The 24909-nt window shown below is 34.5% G+C and overlaps 1 protein-coding gene across 2 annotated transcripts in view; it reads left to right on the forward strand.

Moving 5' to 3' along the window:
- DNAJC13 (DnaJ heat shock protein family (Hsp40) member C13) overlaps positions 1-24909 on the forward strand; it is a gene marked incomplete at its 5' end in the record, with an annotated part of 83012 nt that overhangs the window by 21166 nt on the left and 36937 nt on the right. Inside the window, 17 exons of one of the 2 annotated variants that reach the window (XM_084247098.1) lie at positions 160-216; positions 2185-2306; positions 4465-4540; positions 4784-4879; positions 5650-5793; positions 8019-8033; positions 8577-8659; positions 9951-10104; positions 12875-12978; positions 13064-13223; positions 14471-14533; positions 15486-15587; positions 16563-16667; positions 17340-17542; positions 18523-18607; positions 21087-21241; positions 21717-21762. In XM_084247098.1, the coding sequence (XP_084103224.1) occupies positions 160-216; positions 2185-2306; positions 4465-4540; positions 4784-4879; positions 5650-5793; positions 8019-8033; positions 8577-8659; positions 9951-10104; positions 12875-12978; positions 13064-13223; positions 14471-14533; positions 15486-15587; positions 16563-16667; positions 17340-17542; positions 18523-18607; positions 21087-21241; positions 21717-21762 (1770 nt within the window). The remainder of the gene's footprint in view (positions 1-159; positions 217-2184; positions 2307-4464; positions 4541-4783; positions 4880-5649; positions 5794-8018; positions 8034-8576; positions 8660-9950; positions 10105-12874; positions 12979-13063; positions 13224-14470; positions 14534-15485; positions 15588-16562; positions 16668-17339; positions 17543-18522; positions 18608-21086; positions 21242-21716; positions 21763-24909) is intronic. The other variant, XM_084247097.1, reaches the window with a different exon arrangement.

Consider the following 24909-nt stretch of genomic DNA (forward strand, 5'->3'; position numbering starts at 1 on the left):
CCAAATTCAATCTGACATTGAAATGTATCTTTAATAATTTTATGGCTTATACCTTGCATAAAATTGTGTATCTTTCTGAAGATCAGCAGCTAAATTCATTGAATGAAATTGTTTTATTCTGTGATTTCCCAATTTTCTCCTCCCCTCCCCATTTTAAAGCATCCTTCCATGGCAATTATAAAGGGAGCTGGATTGGTTATGAAGGCAATAATAGAGGTGAGAGAACAATTTTGAATTTTAAACGTGAACGATTTAGTTTTTTATGGGAAACTTGCAATTTTTCTGGGTAAAAAAGTAATTTTCAGTTTTTATGTAGAAATTAGTTTTAATCTATTTGTAAAAACAATACACAATAATAAACTATGACTTTAAGATTCTTAAATGGGCTTAGAGTAAATATATGTGTGTCTACATTTTTTTGTTCTTTTAAAAGAATTAACAGTTGGCATTTCTCAATCTTTTTTGAGGGAGTAGTGATGACAATATTAAAAACTTTAGATACTGAGGTTACGTTAGAGACCTATTAATGGAGTTAGTTCAGAGCATAGTGGTACCAACAAAGAATGATAACAAAAAATTAGTTTCTCAGGCTAACGTACATTTGTAGTTAAGCTCTAGGGATCAGAACACATGATATTGTCAGACACACAGTATTGCTTCTGCAAGGTAGTTGCTTTAGCCTTGATTTTTTAGATAATGAAATCATGCGTGTGAATGTCAGCTTGCATATACTGGATGTTCACGACATCTATCTAAATGGCTTTTGAATTTTGTATTCTTTTATTGTCAGAGCAATAATTTTGATAAAATGTAAGAGTACTCCTTTTATCAAAAAAACTCAATCATTATGGCTTAAACAAATATTACACGTAACTAAGTAATAAACAGAATTAGTACACTTTTACATTAACTGTTGAAATTATATATAGGCATTAAACTGGTTGGAACCTCAAAGTTTATGTACACTAATAGTGTGTATATACAACTATGAGCTAATTTTCCCCTCTAGCTAATGGGTACTATGTTTAATTTTAGCTTTCATTGTAAATACTGTATCTCTCACTTTACAGAGCTTGAAGTAGCCAAGGACAATTAGGATAAAGAGACCAAACAGAAGTGTATTCCTGACTCTGATTTATCAATATGTTGCCATTCACTCAGAAATATTTGAATGCCAGCTGTAATCTAAATGTTGACTTTTGACTTAAGTATAAGCCACACACACCAGATTCCTAGTCAGTGACTAGAAGATTATTTTCTCTGAAGTCCTGGTAGGCAGGAGTCTTATTCTCTTCTGATTGTTTAAAAGCAGCTTATGATCTTTGAAGTAACATTGGGCCATACAAGAAAAAAAAAGCAAGGAATAAAACAAATCACCAGTGTTTTTACCATCCAGAGATAACTGCTATTAGCATTTTGGTAAAATTCCTTTCAGACCTTGTGGTGTTTAAAATGACATATGTGCATATCCATACTATGTATATATTCGTTTACATGCTACATATTCATCTGTCAAGATGACATATGTAACATACTCATACTACATGCATATTTGTATAAATGCTACATATTCAGTTGTAGTATATATTTGTGCATTTTTTCACTAACATTGTGTGCTTTTACGTTTTGACAGGTGGTTTTAAATATCACACTGCTTATTTATTTCATAGTTCTGTGACTAGCTTTAATTAGTAGTTCCTTCTTATCCTGTTGCCAAAGTGAGTCCTTATAAGCAAAATGAGATCAGAATAAAAAGAACTACCTCTCTATCACATTATTTAAAAAGTAAAGAATTGTGTTCACCATCAGATGAACATATTGTTAAAAACAAAAGCAAGTCACATTTGTGAACACCTGTGGTAGGAACTGCTGATTTCCCTGAGTCACTTCTCCCTTTGGTTAGTTGATATATACTCAAGAGTATGAACTTAATTTTAATAATAAATTCAGCAAAACTTAATTTATAAATGTATCTGGAAACATTTTAACTTCATTCCAAAGAAACCATATTATAAAAATTGCTTTACTACTAACTTACCTTTGTTATTTTTGGGTAATTAAGATCGCATTTTAAATTTTTATTGTATACTGACTAGTTTATCTAGAAATGTAAACTAAGCTTTACAAAATTAGGATAGCTTGCTAGATTGCTGCTCTAGGGATCATCTTACCCTTTTTCCAAAGGAAGGTGACAAAGAAATTGCTACAAAAATGCAGGAGCTTGCCCTAAGTGAAGGTGCCTTACCTCGACACTTGCATACTTCGATGTTTACAATAAGCTCAGATCAAAGGATGCTTACAAATAGGTAGGTTAAATTTAATTTACTATCAGTTAACTTGCTGTTTAGAGAATGGATTCAGATATTATATTAAACAAACTGAGTAGGTGGTGTTTGGATTATATAAATGTTTCATTTTCTTTTGAGTTACCCAGTTCTCCTTTTACTTTCCTGAAAGAAGGAATGTGTTCAGATGATCATTGAACCTGCCACTGGCTAACCTGGGAGGGATAGAAAGTGTGCTTACTTTTCCCCCAATATCTGATTGTTATGCTCTACACCCATAGTCATAGAACTGGAACATGTAAAGAGGGTCTAAAATTTTTGGAACTACAATCATGTGCCCAGGCCTTTTCTCCTTGTGTTTCCTTCTGGCCATGTTGCATGCAGATGACCCCTTGCAAAACCCTGCACAATTTTTAGATGTCTTGGTCAGTTAGGTACACTCTACTTGAGTAATAATGAAAACCTACTACCTAACCAGCCTCTCCTAAATCTCTTATAGTTAAATAATTTGTATTTTAGCAAATCATCATCTTTTTTCTAATAATCATTCAACTATAAGAAAGACATAAGTCTGTTCATTTATTCCAGGCTGCATGAATTCCAACTCTTTTAACCTTTCTTTATGATTCCTGCCCTGTGGCCCTTTCACATATCCTTAGCATACCGCGTTATGACTTATGAGTCATAATGCTTTAAAAGAGTATCATAAATATGTTTAATCGTGCTCTTTTTGACTTTTTAAATAATAATATAAATTTCTGACTTAGTATACTTTATGATACTTTATCACCTCTGTCCAGTTATTAGATGTAGCAGTGTGTTGTCTTGCCAATGGTTTTCCGCTGTTTATGCTATTACAGGAAACTATATGCATCCCTCACTTGTAAATGTTAGCTCACAGGAGTAATCAGTTGCCTGAGAGGACAAAAAGATAAAAAAGGGAGATTATTTTGTTGGTGTGCTGCCTTACTAGCACTGCTGGACACCATCTTTCATTACAATAGAGACAATTTGATGTCTTCTTGCATTAAATTACCATGTTAGGAGTTTGTGTTCCTCTTTATTATAATCAATTACATTCCCTACTGTGATTGGTCGAAGTACTGAAAAACTGTCAGTTTGTCATATCGTGGCATATAGGCCACTTTCCATCTGCATTGCTTTATCTTTTACAAATTGCTACTATAAATTGTTATCTCCTTTATCCCTGGTTAAAAGCATTTTAGGAATCGATGATACAATAACTATCAAATACCAGTGAAGGAAATTATAAGTTTAATGACTTTAATGTTAGCTTTCAAATAGGCACAGGAATAAACAGTGGAGTTTGTTTTGTTTTTTTTTTTTTGGTGAAAGAATAAAATACAATTTGGGTTTTTCTATTAAATTGTTTTTCTTTTGGCACTGTAATATGTGCAAAAACATATTCCTGCAGGTGATTATTTGGTTATTTCCTTTTTAGGTTTTATGCCCATTCTTACAACAAAGGACAATTGAATTATGAGTTTAGAAGGGTTAATGCTGAATAAAATGTATTCTCCTCTCATCAGGTGGAATACATGGTAAACAGGTGTCAGTTTAAGATTAAGATTAATAAATGATGAAGATACACATTCAGTATGGATCTTAGATTTTCTTTTAGAACCAAATAGAGCTTATTTTCACTTCTTATTTAAATCAATAAAATAATTAGCTTTATATCCTATGTCCGAATTCCAGCACTCATAATATTTTCTCTCTTTGACCTTGGCAAAAAGTTATATATTATGACATAGTTGTTGAATTTGCTCGTGTTCAGAATCACAAGGAATGCCAAGATGCTTTAATTGATCTATCAGGACTTGTTATGCAAAACCAACATCAAGTCTAATTTATTTTAAATTTAAATTACCTTTAAATGGGATAGCAGCCTATTCATGTTCAAGTCCATTGAAAATTAATGAGTTAGGACAGCATTTTAATTTGTTGAAAATTCTAATTTCCTAATTAATGGTAATTCTAATATTAGAGGTACTATCTCATGTCTTTCTGCACTAAAATATTATTTTTTAGTATTTAACATCAGAATGATTCATTTTTTGATAGTCATATTTCTTATATGATATTTTGTTCTGAAAAATTCCTTTCTGTTCTAGCTGAGATAAGGCAGCATACCTTTCTCAACGTCTGCTTTTTTCAGACAGCTAAGTAGACATTTAGTGGGACTCTGGACAGCTGATAATGCAACTGCAGCAAACTTGTTGAAACGCATTTTGGTAAGTCAGTTGAATCACTGAAATTGCATAAAATTGCACAAAGTAAGTTATTTATACTGTTAAAGGGCTTTTTAAATTTGTTTTTAGTTTAGAAGATATATATAGAAGTTGCCTTATAATAAATGCTAAGCCTCTATAGCTAAACTTTATTTAGCTATTAATTTATTTGGGTTTTAAAGGCTAACTTTTGCACCATTGTTTTAAAGGTGGATTTTGTATTTTGTTTTCATTTCTTGTTTTTAGCCACCAGGATTGCTGGCATATTTGGACAGCTCAGATCCAGTTCCTGAGAAAGATGCTGATAGGATGCATGTTAGAGATAATGTGAAAATAGCAATGGTAAGTATGATGGTCGTTGGTGTCTTTCAGGTTGAAGAGAGCATTATTTTCTGAAACGTTATAAAAATTTTAGAAATAAACCAAAAATGCACTGTATTGAAAAGTAGCACTTCTTATGTTATTATCAGCTTTATTGAGGTCAAATTTATATCCTGTAAAATTCATTTGGTTTGCCTGTAGAATTCAGTTATTTTTAGTATATTTTCAAATTTGTGCAACTCTTAACCATAATCTAGTAAGTAGTAGAAATCTTGTTTGTTTCTCTAAACTAAGCTTATTTGCACATTCAGGAATGGATTTCTAGAAAAAAAATCTTCAATTGTATAATGTGATTGCATGTAATATGAAATGAATAATTGTGTGTCAAAGAGGCCAACTAAAAGAATGAACTTAGAGATGACTTTTTTTCCCTACCAGAGCTATTTTAATGATTATGACTGGGCTATCTCTGAGAAAACTACTTAAACATCTTTCAAGATACACTTTCATCCTAATGTTTTGTTTTGCATGTGTGTCCCGTTTCTTTATCTTATCCATCTCCCACTTGCATCTAGCCATTCCTCTAAAAGGAATCATCTTGAAACTAGAAAAGTAAAATTTCTAGGTGAAAGCATAATTTATTATAGAAATTTTCACCTTGTTTCTCACTGAGTTATAGTGAGCTATAGCATACATTATTTTATCTTGTAAAATACCATGACTCGGCTATACTTAGATTTTTAAATAAATTTGTAAACAGGACTTTAATGAATTTCAACACTATATTACAGGATCAATACGGAAAATTTAACAAAGTTCCAGAGTGGCAAAGACTAGCTGGGAAAGCTGCTAAAGAAGTTGAAAAATTTGCCAAAGAAAAGGTGGACCTTGTGTTGATGCACTGGAGAGACAGAATGGGCATTGCTCAAAAAGAGGTAAAAATAAAACTTGCTTCCAAACTCCCAGCATGTCTGTCTATCCTGCATTTTCTCTCATCATTGCTGTCCACAGAAATGGGTGTCAGACATCTGACTTAACACCCAAATTAAAAGACCTGAAGAAACACCCCCTTACCCTACTTTATATTTTTATATATTTTTCTTAATTTATAGTTTTATAATTTTTTATTTTAATATAAAAGTCTGCTCTTAATTTCTCTCCCATAACTTCTGGTTTCTGTGCTTTGATTTATATATACCTTTTTCCTTTCTTCCTTCTCTGAACTTTGTTTTCTAATCATAAAAATGAAGATGTTCTTGCTTAACTTTTTTATTCAGAACTAGCCAGACAAGTGGTTTTGAAATATTTACATTTTTAATTTAACATTAATGTTTGTAGTTAAAGCTTTCAATATTAGCTCCTGAAGTCAACATCAGATCTAAAACAGTTTGTCTCATCCTTCAGCATGTAGCATATGCTGCAGAATCTACTGCATTTTCTTCTAACTAGGATGGAACATGCCATGGTTAAGAATTGTTTAAGGCGCCCTATGAAAATTTATTTGATCTCACAGTCTTTGTTGACCACACATTCTTCCCTTTTACCATCTCTTCGTTCAAGGGAAGTACTATAAATATGTTTCTACAATGGCAGGTTTCTTGTGAATTTCTAGACTATCTAAACATAAGACGTCAGGTGCACCGAACAAATAGTCTTATGTGTCTATCTGAAATCGAGAATGATTTTCAGTTCCTTAAAACTTGAGCAAATTGGGGTTAATGCTCATTGATATGAATGTCATGTAGTATAAAGAATGATTAGGCAGGTGTCCTAATGATTAGATAGTAGAGAATACTGAACTTTGAATTGTTAAACCTATATTTGGAACTGATTCCATGGCTTACTAATCTGTTTGGGAAGTTAAGGGTTTTCATAAAAATCTTACTTTCCTCTTTCATAAAATTAGAATAATAATACCTCCCCTCTCTAATAGGATTGCTTTGATATAGAAACAAGATAATAAAAGTTATATACATGTCTGGTTATAATAATACTGCTATAGCATTTTGAACAGTTGAAAGTATAGATATGATATGATTTTCACAGTTAATAAGAATTACAAGCTCCTGGCTTCAGGTAGTTAAATCTACTTCTAAAATAAGTTGTTCCAAGCTGTTGAAAATAATTACCATACTGAAAATAAATTTTGGGCATCAAATTTCATATAACATTATCTAGCGTAATCTTGAACACAGCTGTTGCAGCTAGAAATGTAGATAACATCGGTCATTCAAAAAAAATGGTTCCGAAGGTAAAGAATGTATTTGTAATATCAACAAGGTGTATTGGTCTGTTGGTTTCGTTTACATGGGGTGTTATAGTGTCAAGCAGTAATAATGCCAAATAGATTTGCTGGTCAAAAAAATTTTGCTAGAGGGCCTCCCCTGGTGGAGCAGCCGTTGAGCGCTGGGCTGCAAAGCTGCCCACAGCCTCTGCAGCGCCGGTTCGATCCCCGGCCATCAGCGAGGGTCCCACAGGGTGCGCAGACCTCTCCTGCCACCCGCTGCTCCCTTCAGCAGTGTATTTCGTCGGTCTGCCTGTTCTGTTCCTTGCTCTGGCTCTGGTGAATCCTCTCACCCTCCCACGCTTCTGACTGTACCCAGTGCTTGTATAAATAAATAAATCTTTAAAAAAATTTTTTTTTTGGTAGAAAACTAATTATTTCTGTTGCAATACTATCTTTAACATTAACATCTTTAAGAAATTGAATGATCCCTGTGTGTTTTATTACTAGAAATATTAACACCAAAGTATGGAGTTATGTGCTTTAACTAAAGTCTGAAAACTAACCATTGTCAAGATGAACTGACTGGCCTTGAAATGAGCTGCATTCTTACATAGTCAGAACTAGCCAGACAAGTGGTTTTGAAATATTTACATTTTTAATTTAACATTAATATTTGTAATTAAAGCTTTCAGTATTAGGTCCTGAAGTCAACATCAGATCTAAAACAGTTTGTCTCATCCTTCAGCAGCAGCCTAAAATTTGAGTCAGAGATTTAGAGAAGCAGGTGGGCCTTTTAATGTCTTAAAGTGAGGATGATTTATATGGATAACATTCTTGTGAAATTTATATAATAGATACAGCATAGCAAATATAGGCTCATTTTATTTTCTTTAAAATTTTTTTTTATTTTTTCCTTTTTACAATTAAATTCAGGACAGAAACAATCTGGTGAGTTTAAATCCCTGCTACATGTGTGAAATGCATTATACTGCCTGGCATGTGGAATCGTCTTTGATAATCTTTGTCTAATAAATTAATTTCAAGCCATACTTCACATGTGTCTGAATGTAGATACTTATTTCTTGTCCACTAGCTATTTCAACTTATACTTGCTCCTCTTGGCTTTGATTCCAGTTTAATAACCTGTGGTCTTTTGCATTTATTACTTTCCCAAGACTTTTGTATTAACTGCATGTAAGTGTTTAAAACAAGTCTGTTACAAATTTTATTAGTCATCACTGTAAATTTCAACAAAGTTTGGTGTTCAAACAACTGAACACTACATGGAAAATATTTTGGCAACAATGTAGAAATATGTACTGGCAGATTAATATATTTTGATGTAATCTAATAGCTGATATTCTTATTTTACAGATTTAGTTTTCATTTTTTTCAACCAACATTTAATGAAGAAAGTATTCCTTATCACTTGTAAAGTGACAGTCCTCTGTCTGTGGTGGCCCAGTGTGAGCAGTTTTTTTTCTTTTTCAGAATATAAATCAAAAGCCAGTAGTTCTGCGAAAGAGAAGACAAAGAATAAAAATAGAAGCAAATTGGGATCTCTTCTATTATAGGTAAACTTTAGACCTGTTTTCCAATGTAGATTAAATTAGGCATTGCCATAGAGGAATCTGGACAGGGTTTTCTTTCCTAGAACCCTAGTGCTACCAGTATTTTTATGCTATCCCTGTCAAGAACTATAACTATTAAGATTGATATGATTAGTGATGCTTCAATAAAATTAAGGCCTTTTATGAGTGTCTGTAGTCCAAAGAGCTAAAGTTAACCTTAAATTTTTTTTTAGGACAGAGATGACGTTTGCTTTAAAATACTTAATTGTGGCTTATTGGTAACTACATTATCACTTCTTTATGCCTTATTAGAGCCTTAAAAGAGGTGGGTGATGAAAACATTAAGGAGATTTGTGAGAAATAGGTACTTCATATACTTCTCCAGTTTTTCTAATATGGTAACCCCTTTTTCTCTCACACTCTCCCCCCGCTTATCCCACCTCCAGATACATAAGTTTAGAAGGACTTTAAAACATAGGGAAAAGTTTGCAAATATTTTTGAAGATAACTCAAAATATTCATCCTGGAAACTAATATATTGATTGTACCTTACTAAGTAAAGAAAATAGGTGCTTTGAAAACAGTACTTTTACAGCACGGAGTACAATATACCTTGGTTTTCTTAGGATTCCTTCAGTGGTCAAACCCCCAGAACTCCCTGAGAACTCTGACGTCAGATTTTCCAGGAATGAATATCTGAATGAACATGAAGCTCCCTTACCCCAGTTCAGACTTACTCTAGGAATGAAAGGAAGATATTTTGAAAATACCCATCAGAGCTTGACCATGTAGCAGTATTCTTTCTTGGGTAGTTTTTAAGATTCTAGTCTAGACTGTTGCTCATCCCACACCCTTCACACCCAATAATCCAGAAATTCTTAACCACAACCTAAAATTTGGTGTCGATTATATAATGAATCATTTTCTGGTTGGAATTTATAGTAGCAATAAATACTAAAATTGAAATCAGCTCCTTTTTTTCAAAATTCACAGATTTTTTTTGTAGTTTGGGTTCATTTTCCCCCAATATCCTGTTCTAAAAACTTTTAAACAAATGAGAAAGGTATAAGAATTTTGCAGTAACTACTATATATGTAACACCAAGGGCCTACCATTAACATTTTATTATATATATACTTTACAGAGATTTTATTTTCTTACCCTTGCTAAAGTTTGTTAACTCCATTCTTTTCTAGCTTGTTATAAGAAGTAATAAGGAGACATTTATAAATTTTGTTTAAAACTGTTTATTGCTTGTTATTTTCTGACTGTGTGTGTGTGTATGTTTATCTAGGTTTGGACAGGACCATGCCAGGTCAAACCTAATATGGAATTTCAAAACACGAGAAGAGCTGAGAGATAGCCTTGAATCTGAAATGAGAGCATTTAATATTGATCGAGAACTTGGCAGTGCTAATGTGATCTCCTGGAACCACCATGAATTTGAGGTAAAGTTTAATTTCGTTTTATAACAGATTTTTTTGAAAACATATTTTTTGGAGTCTTAAGAAATTTATAGTTGTATTTTCCCCCTTGTAATTTTATGGAGAAAGTATTGGAAAACTTTAATATTTTCCTGACAAAAATAAGAAATTACTTTGTTAAGTAACTCACTTTTGTACCTGAGAGTCATGTGGGAGTTAAGTTTGATCCTGTACATTCCAGGTCAGTTCTTGGTTTGTTCCTTCTCCTTTTATATTTTTTTTTCTCCATTAAAAACAGCCTGTTCCCCTTGTTCCTTGTAACTTGTATGTTTTTTTTTTTTTCTTGTAATTTGATTTTGAATGTGGTCATATTTTGCTGTCCTATTAAAATATTGATGCAGAGAACAGCAAAACAAAGTAGACAGTTATGTGTGTGTATAGTGTAAACTCTTGCAGTAACCATACATTTGAACATACTCATGACCCTACAGTTGATTTTTAACCAAACTGTATTTCAAAACCATACGGTGATTTGACTGTGCTTCAGAACCTGCCTTTACTTGGGTTTATGGAGTCTGTATTTGCCTGGCATTTTCTTTTGCTCATTTTCCCTTATTTCTGCACTTATTAAGTGTTGGCTTGCTTCGAAGTGTCAGTTCTTGTTCCTCTTTTCATTTATATTTATTGCCAGTGTAAGCTCATCAATTCTCTTGGCTTTAAGTGTTTTTTTTTTTTTTTATTCCTAACTTGCTAGTGGTTTCTAGATAGATGTTTATCTGCTTAGACATTTTTCCCTGGACTTCATACTTTCATAATTTGATATTTAATAAACATTTAGAACTTATCTCTAAAGCCCTGTTCTTGTTCTTCCTTCAAGCTCATTTCTCTTGCTGTCTTTATGATTTTAGGTAGTGGCTACTTCTTATTTTCTAGTCAAAACCTTTGAAATTCTCTTTTCTTTTATACCTCAAATCCAAATCCGATTCAAAACACTTACATAACTTATCTAGGACCCTGCTCTCATCTCTGTGAGATAGCAGCAATATGTCTGCTTCCACCATGGCTTCCCTACAGTGCATCAGCAAAAGAGCTGCAGTGTCCTCAGATCATGCAGAACCTTCCTGTGTTCCCATGGCTTCGCATCTCAAAGTGACTCAGGACAGGATTTGTGTGCCTCCAACACCTACTGTTCTCTCTCTCAGGGCACATGGGGCTCCCTGAAAACACCAAATTCATGTTCTTGACTCAAGGTCTTTGTATTTGTTGCTTCCCCAGACAGCCCCTTAACTTGTTTTGTCTTTTCCTGAATTGTCATCATCTCAGTGGGTCCAGCCACCCCATTTCAGAATGCAGCCCTCTTTACCCAGACACACTTTTCCTCCTCCTCACCTCTCCCCTTCCACTTCCCTCTTGTTCCCCACCTACCCGCCTTTATTTCACTTCATAGCACTTACTATCATCCAACTGTCATACACATTTTACTTTTTTACCCTGATAACTAGAATAGTGCATGGTACACAGTATGTGCTTTATAAATGACTGAGTCATTTATTAAGGCTCAGAATTTATAGAAAGATAGTAAAATCAATCTACATATATGACTCTGTTGTATATTCTTGGAAATGAATTGTTTTAGGCATTCAAAGAAGTATTTTGATAATCTTGTCAGGGAATTCCTTAAATGCTTGCAAATCTTTCCTGGACTCAAGCAGCCCGAGTCCCCGGCTGCTGACTATGCTCTACTCCTTTACCTTCACCTCCAATTTTGTAGCCTGGAGTTATTTGAAATACAGAGAATGGATACTATGTAAACATATAAACTGTAGTTGATATGTGGGGAGCTAAGAGGAAATCTCAAGTAGCTTGTGTGAACTGACAAATCGTGTGGGTGCAGCACCATCTACTCCTTGCTTGATGGAGGCAAGCAGAGGGGGAATGAAGCAGAGCTCCCCCTAAACCTTAGTAGACGTAATACAGACTCGACAGTTTTTATCAGCAAATTTCACATTCATAAAATTGGTGTGTAATTCTGACTCAACATTTAGCTAAAATAGTCATAATAGTAGTGACTTACCAGATATTTTAAGAAATGGTCTGGGGTTTTTATATTAAAAGTTGTTTTTTCAGGGCCTCTCTGGTGGCACAAGTGGTCAAACATCAGCACTATGAAGCTGTCTGCAGCCCCTGTAGCACGAGTTTGTTCCCAGGCCAGGGAGGTGACCCACATGGCACAGCAGACCTCTCCTGTCTCGCCCACTGCTTCCCTTAGCAGTGTATTTCAGTAGATCTGCCTATTCTGTTTCCCACTCTGTCTCTCATGAATCCTCTCACCCCCCACACCTCTAGCCTACACCCCAGCTCTTGTATGCATAAATAAATAAATCTTTAAAAAATAAATAAAAGTTGTCTTTTTTTTAAAAAATGACAAGTTTTTTTTTTAATTTATTTATACAAGAACTTGGGTACAGGTCAGAGGCGCAGGACGGTGAGAATATTCACCAGAGACAGAGCGGGGAGTAGAACAGGCAGAATGATCAAAGATACTGCTGATGGGAGCAGCGGGCGCGGCAGGAGAGGTCTGCTGCGCCATGTGGGTTTCTCCCTGGCCGGCTGGGAATCGAACCCGCACTGCAGATGCTGCGGACAGCCTCACAGCATGGCGATCAATCCGCTGCACCACCCGGGAGGCCCTAAAAGGAAAAGCTCTGAACAAAAAGAATTGTAAGAAGCAATTAGGTGAAAAATTGCAAAAATCTCTTGTAAATGCAAATGTAATTTTATTTTATTAATAAAGGTTAAATATGAGTGCCTGGCAGAGGAAATTAAAATAGGAGACTATTACCTGAGATTACTGTTGGAAGAAGATGAGAATGAAGAAAGTGGATCAATTAAGAAATCGTAAGCTGCTCTTCCTATCTTGGTCTATTTATTTTCACCATTAGCTTGTGGCTGTATCTACTGTAAAACTTTCTTTTTAATCTAGGTATGAATTTTTTAATGAACTCTATCATCGTTTCCTGCTCACCCCAAAAGTAAACATGAAGTGTTTATGTTTACAAGCCCTTGCTATTGTTTACGGCAGATGTCATGAAGATATAGGACCTTTTACAGATACAAGATACATCATTGGAATGTTAGAAAGGGTAAGGATATCATTTAAGGAAATTGCTGAAATTTTTAAACTAAATTTAAACCTTATTTGATCACATTGTTAGTACAACTTTCTGATATTTTTCTCCAACTTAACATAACACTTAATTTAAATAGGTAAATAGGAAAATGACTAATGGGTTAGTATTTGTCCATGTCAGCTTATGTTTTTTCCGTTGCTGCTTTGAATGACTAGCAATCTGTTTGCCAGTCTTTAACTTTGGATGAGCTGGACATGTGTGTAAAAGAAATAGTGACATTTAGAGTTGTGTATACTTTTGGTTTTCCTTTTTGCAAAACCTTGAATGATGCTAACCTATTTAAATTCGAAGTGTGAAGATAATACAACTTTCTAGAAATAGAATAACCAAAAAGGGGAACCTTGAGTCAACCTGTTGCATTATTTTAGAAAGCTTGTCATTTGACACTTAGGCATGCTGGGGTAAGAGAACAATCTGATCAATTCATGCAGCATGCAGCTCATCCAGTGCACTGCTCTTGGCAGTGTGTCCACTTTATTCATTTGTATTTCTGCTTTATTCATTTGTTTCCGTTCCTCTTACATTTATCAATTTCATTTTCTATAAACTGCCTTATAACCATTTCATCAGTTTTTTAAATAGTCGTTCTTATGATGCCTTAATTGTTCATTATTCTTAGTGTATTAGAATATAGATTCTGAATAAAGTTATAAAACATATGTAGGAAATAATATAACCTGATGAAAATCCTTATTGCTTGCTGTTATGCCATATTGCACTATGGAATTCTAATCTATTATTCCAGTGAACCTGAGTACTTGTGGCATAATAGTTGTATCTTAGATAGAGATGTTTCTCCTTGTTTGTGTTCATCAGCATATGATTTATGTGAAAGTTGTTAATCAGTTCTTTAGAGTTTTTGCTTAATTGAAGGATTGTTATTTGGGCCAGTTATACCATTTATTTCCATTTTTACATATAATTTTAAAACTATGTAATAAAGTAATATTTATGATTTAAAATATATGCCTTTCTAGAAAAAAGGCATATATTTTTCCTGCAATATAAAATTATAACAGTAATATAAAATTGCAGAAAATGTAAGGCATTGAAGAATTAGGATAATTCCACAGTTGTGTCTGAATTTCTTAATGCTTAAAATATGACATTTATTTGGCTGTTGGGTCATTTTATCCAGTGGTGGTAGTATCTTAATTCGTGGTTTTAATAGCTGACTAAATTTTTATTTATTTCAATAGTGCACAGATAAACTTGAACGAGATAGGTTGATCCTCTTCCTTAACAAGTTGATCCTTAATAAGGTACAGTATTTTTGTGTAAATGTTATTTCCCAGCAAGTCAGCATGATTATGTATCAAAAAAAAAAATCATTGCAGTTTGGGTTAAGCATTCAGATATGATTCTTTACTTATCTTCTTTTTAAATCAGAAAGTTTTGTGTCCTTTTAGCACCTAAAGGGAAACTTTTCTGCCGAATATTCTCTGTTTTTCTCTGATAATACAGATACTGGATAAATTAATGGAAATAAAATTGTGCATGAAGAATATGAGGGATAAAATCATTAGCTGCTTTTTCTTTAGGGAATCTTTAGGATTATGTAATGTAAGTGACAAATATGAAAGGTTTTCAATTTATCAATATACATTTTGATGATTAGAAAGAAATTTGAAGACATAAAATGAAGAGTCACTTTACCTCTTCACTTTTTAATAGGTTCATCCTCATTTCTAACAATTCATAGTTACATAACATCAATTATTATTGATGTTATATTTTACTATATCAGATTTTATTTCTAATTATTAACAAAAAGATCTTGAAAACAGAATAATTATAGAACTAGAAAGTTTATCATGGGCTAGCCTTTAATTTTTTTGTGTTTCTTTTGTTCTGTTAAAATATAAGTAAAAATTCTTAATATAATAATTTTTTTGTAATACAGGTTTTTTTAAAAAGAATTATATTTCCTATTGAGATAATTTTGGTTTACAAATTTGTATATGATTTTGGGGGTATAGGTTCATATTTCCTCAGATACCATATCATGTCTACAACCTGTAATACAGTTTTGCCCTTTTAATCTTTATCTAAATCCCTGTTCCTTGAACCCAAAATCCTGAGAAAACCAAGTTGTAACCGTTGTGTGCTAGTTATTTCCAAGGAGATTCCAAATAGTCTCTTCTTTGCGAAACTTTTAAATAGTAATACCTATTGGAGAGAAAGATTTTAAATTATATAAATGTTGTCTTCCAGAAAAATGTTAAGGATCTCATGGATTCAAACGGAATTAGAACCCTTGTGGACTTGCTCACCCTTGCGCATCTCCACGTGAGCCGAGCTACAGTGCCCCTGCAGGTGTGTGCGCTGATTAGTTTTTACCAGCTCAACAATTTTTGAGTATAATTTTAGATCAAAAAAAATCATAGAAATCTGAAAATAGTTCAATATATGTAACCACAAATGCGTTTTTTGTAATTTTTATGATAGTGTTAATGCCTGGGAGATTAATTTACAAGGAAAAGTGAAATAACCCTAAAAACAATCCAGAATGGGAGGCAAAGATCCAATTTTATTTTTCATGATCTCTTTTGTCTTTTTTTATTTTAAAGATTTATTTATTTATGCATACAAGAGCAGGGGTACAGGCCAGAGATGCAGGGGGTGAGAGCAGAGTGGGGAACAGAACAGGCAGACTAACTGAAATACACTGCTGAGGGGAGCAGCGGGCAAGACAGGAAAGATCTGCTTCGCCATGTGGGTTGCTCTCTGGCCAGCCAGGGGATCGAACTCATGCTGCGGCTTCAGATTGCTTCATAGTGCAGTGCTTAACCCCTTGCGCAGCCAGGGAGGCTCCTCTCTTTTGTCTTTTAAAGTAACTGCATCTCTTAGCTTATTTTGAGGCAATATGACCTTGAGAATTTAAAGCAAATTCCTTGGTTCTGTAACTAGAATTTTTAGCATTGAGAACCGTTGAGAGTGTGCTTTTCCTTAAGGAATCTGGGCGGGGGTCTGGGGCGGAGGGAAACCTTATTTAAACTAGTGAATAAGAGGAGAGAGCTGCAAGTCTACAGAACTGCCTCTCTGATGCCTAACTTGTAACTCATTGGCAATTTTTTGCTTTTATGATTTGTTTAATCTCCTGGTGTAAGACGTGTCATGTTAAATTTCAGCTGAATTGTGAACAAAAGTGCCATTTGAATGTTTAGAATGTGGCATTTTCTGCTGTCAGATATGAATAATGGTGATCGAGCTTATCTACCATTACAGTCTACCTAGTACTGTGTATCAGATGTCTGTCTTGAAAACTAACTAAATCTTTTTAAAATTTAGAGCAATGTAATTGAAGCTGCTCCAGATATGAAGAGAGAGAGTGAAAAGGAATGGTACTTTGGCAATGCAGACAAAGAAAGAAGTGGTCCATATGGCTTTCATGAGGTATGTGTTTGGAGAAATGTTTTGTGAAGATTTTAGCTTTTCTTTGTTTTCCTGTGTAGCATATTCAGAGATGTGGAATATTTTTAAACTATGATTTGAAATATTGTCAACTCCATGGGTTTCTATGCCATTTCCACACCATGTCTTCATTGCTTGAAAGCTTATTGTTTAAAAGCTATTGTTATTATGTTAATACCCAGGTTTTAATAAGTTTTATATAATAACAGTTGCTATCTTACTAATTGTATCACTGGAATGTTTCTATATTGAATGAACAGGTAAGATGTAACATGTGTCTGAAATTCATTGCAGATTACCTGTGTAGTCCACAGGCAATTTCCTTCTTAGCATCTGCTGCTACTTAGTCCACCTCTGCCATCCTTAGCCTCCCAGGCTCATTTGGAATTTAGTCAAAAATAGTTTTATAGAAGACCAAACCTTCTGCTTGTATATAATTTGGTCATTTTATAATCTGTACCATTTTTGCTCAGCAGGCTGGCCAACTAAATAGTTATTTTCTCTTAGTAACCAAATTTGGTTTCTTACATCTGTCATTTAAAGTGTACTTCATATTTATTTCATAGGAAGTATGTAACTGACTACAAAATAGCAAACATTACAGACCTTTTCATATTGCTTAGTTTGTAATAATGATGCCCTCCATTCATTTAGATGCAAGAATTGTGGACCAAAGGAATGTTAAATGCAAAAACCAGATGCTGGGCTCAAGGCATGGATGGATGGCGACCACTTCAGGCAATACCCCAGCTTAAGTGGTGTCTGTTAGCCAGTGGCCAGGCAGTACTAAATGAAACTGAACTTGCTACCCTTATATTGAACATGTTGATCACAATGTGTGGATATTTTCCAAGCAGGTAAAATGTAATTGAACATTTCCATGGTTACCAGGGACACTAAAGCATCTGTTCTCCCCCATTTAGATGGGTGCTTCTTCAGTACATCATGGGGTTACTCTGGTGATTTAGAGCAAAGATATCCCATTGTGATCTGGGTTTGAATTTTGTTGCTTTGAATTTTGAAACTTATATGAAGAAATACTTTGTAAGTTATGTTGTTAAAGTAGCTTTTTGTAAATTGTGTTGATAAAGTCTGGGAGACTAGCTAATTTTGCAGGGTAGAGGCTTAGCTCTGTAGAAACAGTAGCATTTGTCATATTCATGAGCATGAAGCAGGCACACTTTGAAATAAACATAGGATAGTCCAGAGACAGTGGTGAGCGCTGCCTTCTGAGACAGAGGGACAGCTCTCTTGCTGGTGAGGCCACGCTCACACCTTGTCGCACTTGACTGGTATTGGTGTGAACTACCATGTTAAAGATATTTTGTGATGAAAATTATTGAATATCTCACAATTTAATAACACTTGACTTTTGTTAGCTCCAGTTCTCTTCACAATACAGATCAGATTTAAAATTATATAGTTCATATTCAGAAATAATATACCATTAAAATGAAGCCTATACTTGGAAATACTGAGTGTAAGTTAAATTAAGGTTTAAATTTGGGTGACAGTTTGATATGCCCTTTGGGGGGAAATATCCACTGACAGTGTGTTGGACAACACCAAGTTTAATCAATTAAATAATAAATAAGAGTCTTTGGCTCTTCTAGGGTACTGTTTTTCAAGGAAATCTTTTGGAAGGAAATGAAGTCATATTAAGCAGCCAAATAGATTTAAACCAAAATACCTAATCATGTTCCCAGCTGTATGAGAGCTTAGTCTTCATTAACAAAAAAGTAAGGTAATATGCTTCATGCCTAGTAGACTGTCATATGCTCTGAACATACAAATTTAATAAATATATTGAATGTTGACATTAAAAACTATTTTTTAGGGATCAAGATAATGCCATCATTCGACCTTTACCCAGAGTGAAAAGGCTGCTGTCGGACAGTGCTTGCCTTCCCCACATTATTCAAGTGAGTCCTTTTTATGTTATCGAATTAGGAATGATAATTTAAGAGTCATTTTCCCTTATTTAATTCTATCATGAGCCCAGTCTTTTTTTTTTTAATTGTACTCCATTCCATTTTCAAACAGCCTGAACCCTAAATTACATTTATTTCTCTTACTCCTAATTGAGTTGATATTCCGAATATACAGTGGAACATCTCCAAGAACCTGTGGGAAGCATCCACATTCCAGAGTTATTCTTCAAAGGTCTTATTATCCATTCTTAAAATTATGCACTATGATCACTGAAGGTGATGTACTCTAGTTTGTGGTGGAGCTTGATGTTAGGACGCCCAGGGAGGCCACCCGTAGGTCACACATGTAGACTCGGTGCCTCAGTTACATTTTCTTCATAGACAGCTGCTGATCCAAAGTGTAGAGTAGGAATTATGTGGCGTATACTAAAGCATCTTTTCTTCCCCTAATTACTTTGCTCTTTTGGAATTAAGCTACCTAAACTCCACAGTAGCTTTAAACCCAACAAACTCAGGTCCCAGAGATGTGAGGTCAGTGTCTGTCTCCCATTTATTGATTACCATTTTGTCATATCTAATTACATAAACCACACATGGTATACCTTCAGAATCTGTGCTTGTAATTTTGCCATTTGTATAGTCCTACATTGGCATGAAGAGAGGGAAGTTACTTTGTGCATTTTTGCATCCATGGGAATGTAAGTACCTATGTAAGTCACCAAAAGTGAAAAAACTTTATTTTAACTGTAATTAAAGCAGTTACATCACATTTAAAATTCTAGATTATGAAGATTTTTAAAATTTGTGTGCATCTCTATTTTGGACATTTTAGGTGCTTAAATACAAGAGCACTGCACAAAAGTTGTTTATTGTAACCCACTACCATCCCAGCCCAGAAGTCTGTGGCTGTATATGTGAGGAGGTACAAAGAGAGGGATTTGTTTTCTATCCGGACCTTCTTGGCATGTAAATAAATGATCATGCCTAGAAAATTTTTAGCTTTCCCAATTTTAGTCATTTTTCTGAGACTATGAAACGGAAAGAAAAATAAGTGCAAATTTTTAATTTCAATCTAGGAAAGGATGACTGACGAACTCTTAGGAGATGTGGTTAAGATAACATGAAGGTTGTGGGGAAGGTGTTTTAATTAACCAAAATTTTTTCATAATCTCTGTACAGTTAGTCATTCAAGAGAATAATTTTATTGATAATTTTAACTGCTGCTAGCTGTTTGTGCCATGTAAATTTTTTCTGAATTCAAAAATTTTTTCAGAAACTAATTTTGTTTTCCCTTAAATCTCTGTATTCTGAGAGACCTTAATCTTATACTGAGCACAGTTATGTCACTAGTTTTCAGGAATTTACCTATCTTGGCTAGTATGGATTTTGCTACTTCATTCGACTTTAAGAGCAGTCTCCAGTTTTACCATCTGATACAACTTGAGAATTTTAGAGTGGTCTAAGATACAATGAGTGAATGTCCTAGATTTTCCAGTATCATCAAAATTTAAAATGTTCTGGGTTTTGCCTGCTAATCCCCATATTTTTATTAAAGTGACATCAAGTCTTGAACTACAACTGTATTAACACTAGAGCCATTCCTGTATTACTGTATCTCAGTTTTTACTTTGTAAGATATGTCATAGTACTGAAGACTTAATCTAAATACCTTGTTAAACAGATAAATACCAAAAACAGAGAAGTTGAAATTACTTAAAAACATATAGCTGTTCGGTCTCATATCTGAATTTAGAACTTTGACCTCCTAAGCTGAGCTAGTATTTACTGTCATTACTACAGTTTTTCTTACTGATAACATTTGACCCAAAGTTGAGGATTCTTTGGAAATATTTATAGAAAATTGAAATGCTAATTATTAAGATATAATATTCAGTTTCTTTATGGTGGTAGACATACTAGTAGTGTTCAATTTATCCTCGCCTTTCCTGCATTTTGAGATTTTTTTTTTTACGTGTTGTTTCACTGAGAGTTGTTCTCTGCCTCTGCTCTTTGAATTCTCAAGAAGTCTTCAAGGGATTCTTTTTCTCAACTGAACTGAAACTGACCCAAAGTATAGCTACTTACTTTCCCCTTTTTTCTTTACTAATAGGGAAGTTCATTCAGGAAGATTCCTGCACAAGAAACAGTGTTACCTATAATCATGATAAAACATCTCCAGGCACTTTTGAGTTTTTCCTGAATAAGTTTTGATCATTTCTCAATATTTTACTATCTCTGCATTAAATGTTGTAAAATGAATCACTTCTCAAATCTGCTAAGAGTAGTGGACAATTTACTGAATCCAGTGGATTTTTATTATGTAGTTTACTATTCTATATGTATGAAAACCATAACCTCAACATAAACCTAAATTGGACAGTGATAAACCATAACCTCAACATAAACCTAAATTGGACAGTGATACTACCAGTTTTTTACAATCCAGTAACAAACCCAATTTCTTTTTTAGCTCCTGCTGACCTTTGACCCTATCCTTGTTGAGAAGGTTGCTGTTTTGCTATACCATGTCATGCAAGATAATCCACAGTTGCCTCGTCTTTATCTTAGTGGAGTGTTTTTCTTTATCATGATGTATACAGGTTCCAATGTACTTCCTGTTGCTCGGTAAGAATTCTGATGGTAATCTTGAAAATTATTATTTGCCATATATGTGAACAAAATTATTAACTGAATTTTTTGGTGTGTATCTCATTGCTTTTATAAATTATTATAAAAATTCTAACTCCATATCTGAAAATTCGGAAATGGGGGAAAATTCCTCAGAATTATACTACTTTAGTAAAAGGCAAAAGATTCATACCCTATCCAACATAAGGCTTTTATTATCTAGTATTTTAATATATGTACTTAATATAACTATTCACACTGTATATGCAGTTTTACATTTAACTTTGGTTACTTTTTTATATTATTACAGAACTTTAATAAAATCATTATTTTTAAATCTCCCTAATTTAAATTGTTGCCTTAATTAGAAATTAAACAATTTTGGAATATGGATTTTAAGTTGTCTTATATATAAAAGATCTGTAGAAAACTAAGGTCACTGTATATATAACAAGTAATTTTTTTCCCCTAGGTTTTTGAAGTACACACATACTAAACAGGCTTTCAAGTCAGAAGAGGTAAGCCAGATAAATCCTCTGAATACATAACTTAATAGTGGGATAGTGACTTGGCATGAAAGTTTCCTTAACTATGGATGTTTACTAGATTTTAAGCAACCGAGGGCAAATATTGTTTCATTCATTTTTTTTTTTTAAAGATTTATTTATTGATTTATTTTATTTATACAAGCACTGGGTACAGTCAGAAGCGCGGGAGGGTGAGAGAATTCACCAGAGCCAGAGCGGGGAGCAGAGCAGGCAGAAGGACCGAAGTACACTGCTGAGGGGAGCAGCGGGCGGCAGGAGAGGTCTGCGCGCCATGTGGGACCCTCCTCCGGTGGCCGGGAAGCAGCAGGGGAACGAACCGGCGCTGCAGAGGCTGTGGGCAGCTTCGCAACCCAGCGCTCAACCGCTGCGCCACCGGGGAGGCCCTCATTCATTTTTTTTTTTCCACATTCTTTGTAGTACCTTGCACACAGAAACCCTAGGCTAATATTTTTTAAAAGAAAATCAATGTCCATTATTGAAATTGCTGAATTATGAACTACAGCCTGGTACCATAGTAAATATAACTTGTTCCCTATGTGTAAAACTTAGATTGGTAATTTTCATAAATAATTCATTGTATACTTCAGTCTCATATAGTCGGGCAGGCTTCAGTAGACCTCAGCCTTCTTTTTGTTCACATCCCAAGGAGGCAGAAGTGCTAAGTTTCTTTTTTAAAGTTAGTTAATTTTTCAGGTACTGAAAGTATTCCCGTTTTACTGAGGAGGAAAATTGGGAATCCAAAAATCAATGACCAAATAGCTTTGACAACCTGAAACTTTATACCTATATTTTTCAAAGAGATACTTGTTACCAAAACATAACCAAAGGGCATTTCAAAATATGTTACGCTTTTATGGCACACTAATTTGCAGATTTTGTTTAGAGCTGAATAAACCAACACCAGACTAAGCAACAGCTATTACCCCCTCTTTCACATAAACTAGACCAAACAGCAGGACTGAGGAGCAGCCGGTGCGGCCTGGAAGGAAATCTGTCTCATATTAAAGTGATGCCCAGGGCAGCGTGATTTCCAATTTCATACAAATAGAAAATGAGAAAACTGTTAAAAATTTGCTTCCAATGCTACCACCTTAATGTAGCATTAGGCATTCTTGGCATTCTTTACTCCCACCCTGTTTTTCTGTAAAGTTATGCATATATAGTCTTCTAAAAATTTTATAATAAGAGATTATATATATATGTGTGTGTATGTGTCATCTCATGGTATTTAGAATAAACAAAGAAAATATAGCAGAACTCTGCATACAGAAATTTTCAAATAATGTTTGTTAAAAGAACACAACAATTCTTCACCCAAAGGTTTAACAGATAGTGATTTTATGATTTTTTTAAAGCAAAGAACCTGAATATATTTATCAAATTTGTCTTTGCAGTAAGTGGTAAAACCATGTCTGTTTTTTTCCCCTGGCTTTTTCTCTGTCAGATCCTAGAGAAATAAAATATTCTCAATTTGCCTAGAAGGAAATAAGAGAAGTTCTTATAATCTTTAGCATATTGTTTCTATTAGGAAAAGAAATGAATTTAAAAGTTCAGTATGATAAAGTTTAATTACTTCCCTGACTCCATTTGAGTGGCCAAAGGATGTGGAATTCCTAATACAGATAGTTACGATTGCATTGCATAGAAATTCTCGACCTAAATGCTAATCACACTTCATAAGCACAGGCTCTTAAAGATCTTCATCTTTTGGCCTTAACTTGTTTTTGCAAACAGAAGCAGGTGCCAGCAGGAACTACAGCCAACAGCATAACAGAATAATTGACATAATTCTTGGCATAATCTTGTGTCATCCCTCATTCATGGTCAAAGGCCAGTCTACGTAATATCAGCAGCACCTGATCCCTGAGGAGGTTAACTCTGCTGCAGGACCGTAGGCTGTTACCCCACCTTGGAGCTTATGCTAAGCCAATTTATACCAGCCACCTTGCATTCACATTTTGCCATGTTTGGCAAAAGAAGTAGAAGAAATAGAAGAAGATACATAGAAATAGGAAGATAGGGGCCTCCCCAGTGGCGCAGCGGTTGAACACTGGGTTGCGAAGCTGCCTGCAGCCTCTGCAGCGCTGGTTCGATCCCCAGCTGCCAGGCAAGGGTCCCACATGGCACGCAGACCTCTCCTGCCACCCGCTGCTCCCCTCAGCAGTGTACTTCATCAGTCTGCCTGTTCTGCTCTCCCCTCTGGCTCTGGTGAATTCTCTCACCCTCCTGTGCTTCTGACTGTACCGAGTGCTTGTATAAATAAATAAATAAATCTTTAAAAAAGAAATAGGAAGATATTCTATGCTTTGGATTGGAATAATTAACATTGTTAAAGTGCCCATATTACTTCTTAAAACAATATGCAGATTCAATGAAATCCCTATCAGAGTACCAACAACATTCTTCACAGAAATAGAACAGAAAGCATAAATTTGGAACAATGAAAGACCCCAAATAGCCAAAACCATCCTGAAGGGGGAAAAAAAAATGGAGGTATCATATGCTCCAACTTCATACTGTACTACAAAGCAGTCATAATCAAAACAGCATGGTATTGGTATAAAAACAGACATAGATCACTAAAACAGAATATACACAGAAATAGACCTACACATACACGTAATTGGCAGTTAACTTAAGACAAATTAATTATATGAGCATACAGTCGTGCTGAGAAAACAGGTCAGCCACATGGAAAAGAATAAAACTAGATCACTATCCTAATACCACATGCAAAAATTAATTCATAATTGGGTAAGGATGTAAATGTAAGACCTGAAACCATAAAATACCTAGAGAAAATAGACAATAAGCTCCTTGACATCAGCCTTAGAGGTGTCTGGGGATTTGGCACTAGTGTCGAGGGAAACAAAGGCAAAATAAACAGATGGAGCTACATCAAACCAGAGAACTTCTGCAAGGTGAAGAAATTATTGTCAAACCAAAAAGATAATCTACTGAGTGGGAGAAGACACTTGCAAATCATATATCTGACAAGGGGTTAATACCCAAAATATATGAAGAATGCATACAAGTCAGCAACCAAAAACAACTCAATTTAAAAATGGACAGGATTTGAATGACTATTTCTTCAAAGAAGGATACAGATGACCAACA

This window comes from Talpa europaea, assembly GCF_964194135.1.
Source record: "Talpa europaea genome assembly, chromosome: 11".
Classification (NCBI taxonomy): domain Eukaryota; kingdom Metazoa; phylum Chordata; class Mammalia; order Eulipotyphla; family Talpidae; genus Talpa; species Talpa europaea.